We start from the raw sequence: 6,000 nt of genomic DNA, 5'->3' as shown, positions 1-6,000 counted from the left end.
AGCACGGCCAACCCACCTACCCTGCTCATCTTCTGGGTTGTGGGGGTGAGATCCATGCAGAAACGGGCTTGAACGTTAACTGTTCCTCTCCACAGATGCTGCCAGATATGCTGGGCTTATCCAGCATTTTCTCTTTTTATTTCAGATTTCTGGCCATCCACACTATTTAGGTTTTGCACTGAATGATTCTGCCCCATCCCACTCTGTGCCCAGGCAAAGTGAAGAACTGGACTCTGCCCACTTGCACCCTAATGCCCATCATGTGGTTCGACGAGAACTGGCAGGATTGCTTGCTGTTGTTATAACATTAGAAACTTTATTAATAGAAACTGGCTTTAGACCTCGAGAAGCTGTGACAATGAAGTTTCATTGGACAGAATAGGTGGACATAATACAAGTCCTATGGACTAAGATCAATCAGATCAAGGTGCGCTGTAACTGACAATAGCTTTGGTGATAAATGAGAATTTTGTGAATTAAAACTACACCTTTAACTTTAACAAATGAAACAAACAGCCAACAGTTCATGTGATCATTTAATGTGCAATTTTCTTAAGAGGGCAATCCATCAAATTCCTATCCCAACACAGTACTGTACACGGAATAAATGAGAATCAAAATGGTTGCACAGGGGGCTGAGTATAAAGTCTTATTTTGTGAAAGCTTGAAACTTGATAACCCAAGTGCTAAATTATAACCAAAAATATCGCTTACTATAAAGTCAATCTAAAACCCATGAATTATATTGTCATAATTCTCAACTCTACCACTGTAGAAGATTTGAAGGTGCAAATCAGAAACATTTTAGTTGATCGGTATCTATCTATAATTGCTGTTTTCTTTTACTTTATAGTTGTTGAAAGATTTATACATTATGGAGCTTATGGATCTTTGGGACACGTTCACTTATGGTACATTGGCCATATCAGTGGAACATCTGTCAATCATGTTTCCCAGACTCCCCACTCAGTTAATCAGGCAGTCCCTGAAGGATTTCTGCCAAACAACATTGAAAGTTCCTCGATATTCACTTTTTGAGCGTGACAGACCATGCACCCGATTGGTCACATTACTGGAGTTGGGAAATTGAGAGTGACTGTGAGCCCTTTGGCATCCCATCCTTATCATGGCCGGTTGGTCTGGTTGATTGACATACGTCTGGTTGTTTAGTCTGCGGATATCAGCAGTATACACTCTATGTCTTCATGATCAGCCACAACATACAATGCAACTAGACATTATTGTGAAGAACCCCATAAAAGCTTTGTACTCAACATCAAACCTTTATTTAGACAATTAAGAAAAATACTTCTTCAGACATTGACACAGAATTCGCTCCATATATATTATCAATAGGAGCCACTCAGCCGGCAGCTACAGCTCCTTAATATTTTGGTATCAAGTACCATATAGACTGAAAGAATACACAACTGGTATTCAAATTCTTAAGCTAAAACCAAAATTAAAACACACCCACATCATTGCTTCTCCTACCACCAAAAGCCCACGAGGAGAATTCTCTTGCCGTTCGAGTTTAAAGGTCTCTTTAATTTGTTGGTAACGCAATAACAAAACCATGCCAAGGGCATGCTGGGGATTTCAATTTTGATTAAAATCTATTAACCAGAGATTACTCAAAAAAATTAGATGGTAACATGGTTTAATCCCGCTGAATAATTATTCTCAAGTAAGAGGTTTACATTGGTAGTTGTTTCTCTATAATGATTGTATAAAGTATGAGAAGGCTATGTATTGTATACAATAGATATATATTTCTCTCATTAGTCCCTGGGCCAACAGCTCCACATGGTTACCATACCTGAAATTTCAATTTGAAGCACTTTAGGCTTGACTTCTAGCACTAATAAACATTGCTACCAAACGTATCGCAGAACACCTTCGTCAGAATAATGGACGTTTTGGGATAAATTTTCTTTAAGAATGGGGCTGTGGAATCAGGATCTTCTTGCAAGCATAATCATAACGTTGAGCAATTAAGCTCAGCCTCCTCGGGAGTTTGAAGGTAGTCCTTAAACGGAGCTTGAAAAGCTGTCATTCATCACCCTCGTCTGTTGAATCTGTGTAGAAGGCTACAGAGTCATAAATGAAGTTGTAGAGTTTAATGTGCGGCCTTGAAAAGGAACAGGATCGGCACACTTCACTGCAGTATCGCTCCAAAAGCCTGTAGATGTGACCTGAAAAGGAAAAGGCAGAAGCAAAGATGCTTCCCATCAGTTCAATGTTTCAATTCCAGTTTTGGGGTGCAAATATGTGGAATATCAGAATTCATTCAACATTGAAGTGCCCGCAAATTAAATGCAATATTTAGCAATTCAGATACAAAGAAAAAGGAGCCAGAATGGATTGACTGTTAATGTGTCATGGTATTCAACAGAAACTTTGCATTTTTACTACCAATCTACACATTTTAAACCCTTTAGATGCAGTTTACTATAAAAGAAGAAAATGTTGCTGTCATTCAGTCTATTCCTGTATGTTTAGATGGTAAATGTTGACAATTTGGTAGGAAGCAAAGTTTATGAATGAGCTTGGCTTACCAACAGTCTGCTCTTTCTCAATGAGGAATTTGTGCATTTCATATATCTCAGTCATCAATTCCCGGTCTCCGAAGGTGAAATAAACCACATCTCGCCCTGCTTCTGCTGCTGCCATCATCTGCAATAAGGCTACAACAACATATCCACGTCAGTGTGTCAGTCTATCAGAAACATAGCCTCCAATGGAGGAACCTGCCCAAAGTAGTCATCTAATTTCTTTTAAATGCTGACTGATGTCTCGTGGATTTGGAACACATTTGTTTTGTTTTTTTTAAATTTTAAAGCCACCTTCAGCCTGGCTTTTAATATTACTTTTCAGTGCTGGAGTAACCATTTTATAAGCAACATTTAACACACGTGCTTTGTTTTCAATAATTATAGCCTGCCAACATATTAGAGCTGCTTAAATACAGCGATCTCATCATTGGGATCAGCAATGAGAAAAATATCCTCCAATATGTGCTTATTATTAAGCAATGCCTGGGACAGTAATGAATCCCTCGGGATCAGTGATGAACTCAAAAATGAGTACTCGAGTTAAACTCCCCTCTGTAATGAAGGCATTTCTCTATGTTAAACACTTGTTTGTAGGCATTTATTCAACGTGGGGTTGACTTTTGCTTGACCTTCTGTTCCAAAAACACCAAACCTAAGCACCTTGCAAAGCCACATGCACTGTAGTTATTTAATGATAGTCAGCGAACAAAAGCCAGCTTTCCTCTGTATATGATGTCCAAACCAGAAGTGATCAATATCACAATTTTCAAGCAATAGGGCTCATATTGCTGGTCTGTAATTTTGCTCCTTGACGCTATGTTTTATGATTATCGACGAGCATTAACTAATGAACTTGCATAGTCATCTAGATGCGCCCAGAAACATCTGGGCCAAGCATTCAGGGTATGTATGATAATTCAAAGAACTTGACAAATGTTTCCAAACAACAACCTACGAGAAACTCTTCCTTTGCAGAATTGTGAGATTTTCAGCACCAGCTTTGCTGCGATTCATCTCTACCCTTTGAGCTGAGCTCTTCAGTGAGCACAGATCCAAAGTCTGAATATTTAAACAGTCAAACACTCACGATACTGATTAATGAACAGGATGCACAAATTATTTATTTTGAAGCAATCTTCATAATCTATTTTCTTCCAGAAATCACTTGATTATATGAAATTAACAAAATACTGGACTCGCAACACATCACTAAAAAAACCTTTAAATATGATTGAACAAAACTGCACACAGACAGAAATTACAGTCTCAAATTCCTCTCGGCTATTTAATTCAATGCTAACCCCTCATCAACCTGGATAGAACCTGCAGCAATAGAGCACTTTTTGCATCCTCATGATGCCTCGAAGCACATCACAACCAAAGAGCTCTTTATGAAGTGTGATCACTGCTGTTTTGTCAGAAAGGTCGCACAATCAGCAATGGCTGAACAATCTTTGTCGCATGGTGTTTTCACCTGGATATATTTAAATAAAACGGAGTCACATTTGTTCACTTACATTTTAACCTGGCATCTCCACCGAAAGCTCCACACCCCCAGTTCCCTGTGGCTACAGCTGAAAGATTCTTGGGATCAACGCCAGGTCGCACAAAACCACAATAAGCCTGGAAATAATTAGAGGGCGAAGAGATAGGAAAACGGTTAATGCACAGAAGGGCAAAGGAGGAAAATAAATGCTATTTAACAACTCTAATTTTGTTCAATCTCACACAGTGATTGAGACTGTAGGTTTGATCCAGATCACTGAGCAATCCCATGACAATAAGGTCATTGTGAAAAGGAGGAATTTGGTTAATCTTCATTCAATGGTTTGCTCATACGTTGCTATTAAGGAAAAATCTGGCTTGTAACATACATTTTCTATTATGGGCATTAACAACACCAGTACTCTTTCTGCCTGATGCACTGTAACCAAAGGATCCTCACATCACTGTACCTAGTTCCTTCAGCTGGTTGTATATTCTAGTACTTTTAAGAGGATAAAAAGTAAACTCAGCTTCTGATTGACTATTCTAGAGCCATTCAACTTTGCTCACAGTACTTTCAAGAAAAGACAATAACTTTCTGATTCCATTTACTGAAAGCCTGTTGAGAGTATTGGGGATTAGCAGCAATCACAGAGCGAGTATTTACACAGCAGCACAGCTGTAGTTACAAGACTTGAATGCACACTGGCTTTATGTACAGATCTTAAACAGTCTCAACGGGATTCAGTTCTGTGGAAGTCACACTTTTGAAATATGCCTTTTTTCCCTTATGGATTATTAAATTCTCCTCTTGCTGTTTTTCTCAAGTTTCAACTTGGTGCTTCCCTATAGCAACCCGATGAAAAGAGTGGCAACTCAGTACCATGGGGGAAATTACCTTATGCTTCCCAACCGAGGAGTGTTTTGCAATTGGGCTCGAGTGAACTACTCCACTGCTCTTCCTTATTTCGGATTACATTTAATGTGAATTGTTTGAAAAACAAGTGCTCTCTCTCTTCAGTTGTACATTGGAAATGATGAATGTAGCATGACTATGATGAAAGGGTAATCAAGCTCACAGAATGATATAGCACAAAAGAAGACCATTCCATTTCATGTGATAGATAATGCAAAGATCTTTTTCAACAAATCAACTAAATTAATATATTAGACACCGGACAATTTATCATTCTTTTAACGAACGTTTCAAAGTCTTCAACACATTTTTCTTTGTATTTTCATGATATATTTAAACGAGAGGTGCCTTCTTGTTAGAGCCTCTACCTTTGAAAATAGAAATCTGATTGAACATATTTTTTGCTCCAGCGCCACTGCTTTATAACAACGATGGACAAAAAGAAACAGAAATAATTTGGAAATATAACTGATATTGAAATTAAATTTATAAACTACATATTTTGTCCTCAGGGAATCCCTCAATGTCACCACGACTGTTATGTAGGCAACGAGATCTGTGTTAATTATGGAATCCAGGAGGTCTCAAGGGGCAGCAATAGCATTCCTATCTCTGGGTCAGAAGCTCCGGGTGCAAGTCCAATGCCAGGACTGGTTGACCATGGAAGCAGCAGTCATGAAGTCATTCAACTGGCTGATAATCAGGCAAGGAACTTTCCACCACCTCCCCAGCATTCCCCGAAGGGGAAGAAACGTTTGGGAGAAGTTGCTCCAAACAATTGGGGAACAAATGTTTGCCAGGGCAATGGGAAAACTCCACTGCTTTACTTCAAATAATGCCACAGATCCAGTAGGCACACAGTTTCATGCCTTACTTAAAATATGTCACTCCAACATTCCTACACTTCCTCAGTACAGCACTAAAGCATCAACACGGGCCTGGAATTCAAAAACTCTGACTCAAGAGAGGAGTGCCAACACTGGTAGCAAGAAAGTAACAAAAAGATACCGTCTGCGTGGTTTTAACACGGATAGTTTTAAATAA

General features: G+C 38.9%; 1 protein-coding gene across 1 annotated transcript in view; it reads right to left on the bottom strand.

Annotated features, from left to right (window-relative positions):
- Positions 1-523: 523 nt before the first annotated feature.
- The window catches only part of parga (poly (ADP-ribose) glycohydrolase a), a 174,344-nt gene continuing 168,867 nt past the window's right edge, over positions 524-6,000 (bottom strand). The window contains exons 16-18 of the mRNA XM_072491558.1: positions 4,073-4,178; positions 2,559-2,687; positions 524-2,195 (exon numbers count right to left, since the gene is read on the bottom strand). Coding sequence (XP_072347659.1) covers positions 2,053-2,195; positions 2,559-2,687; positions 4,073-4,178 — 378 coding nt within the window. The 3' untranslated portion in view covers positions 524-2,052. The remainder of the gene's footprint in view (positions 2,196-2,558; positions 2,688-4,072; positions 4,179-6,000) is intronic.

This window comes from Scyliorhinus torazame, chromosome 28, assembly GCF_047496885.1.
Source record: "Scyliorhinus torazame isolate Kashiwa2021f chromosome 28, sScyTor2.1, whole genome shotgun sequence".
Taxonomy (NCBI): domain Eukaryota; kingdom Metazoa; phylum Chordata; class Chondrichthyes; order Carcharhiniformes; family Scyliorhinidae; genus Scyliorhinus; species Scyliorhinus torazame.
Note: the sequence above shows the minus strand (reverse complement) of the source record. Positions and strands in the feature narration are given on the sequence as shown.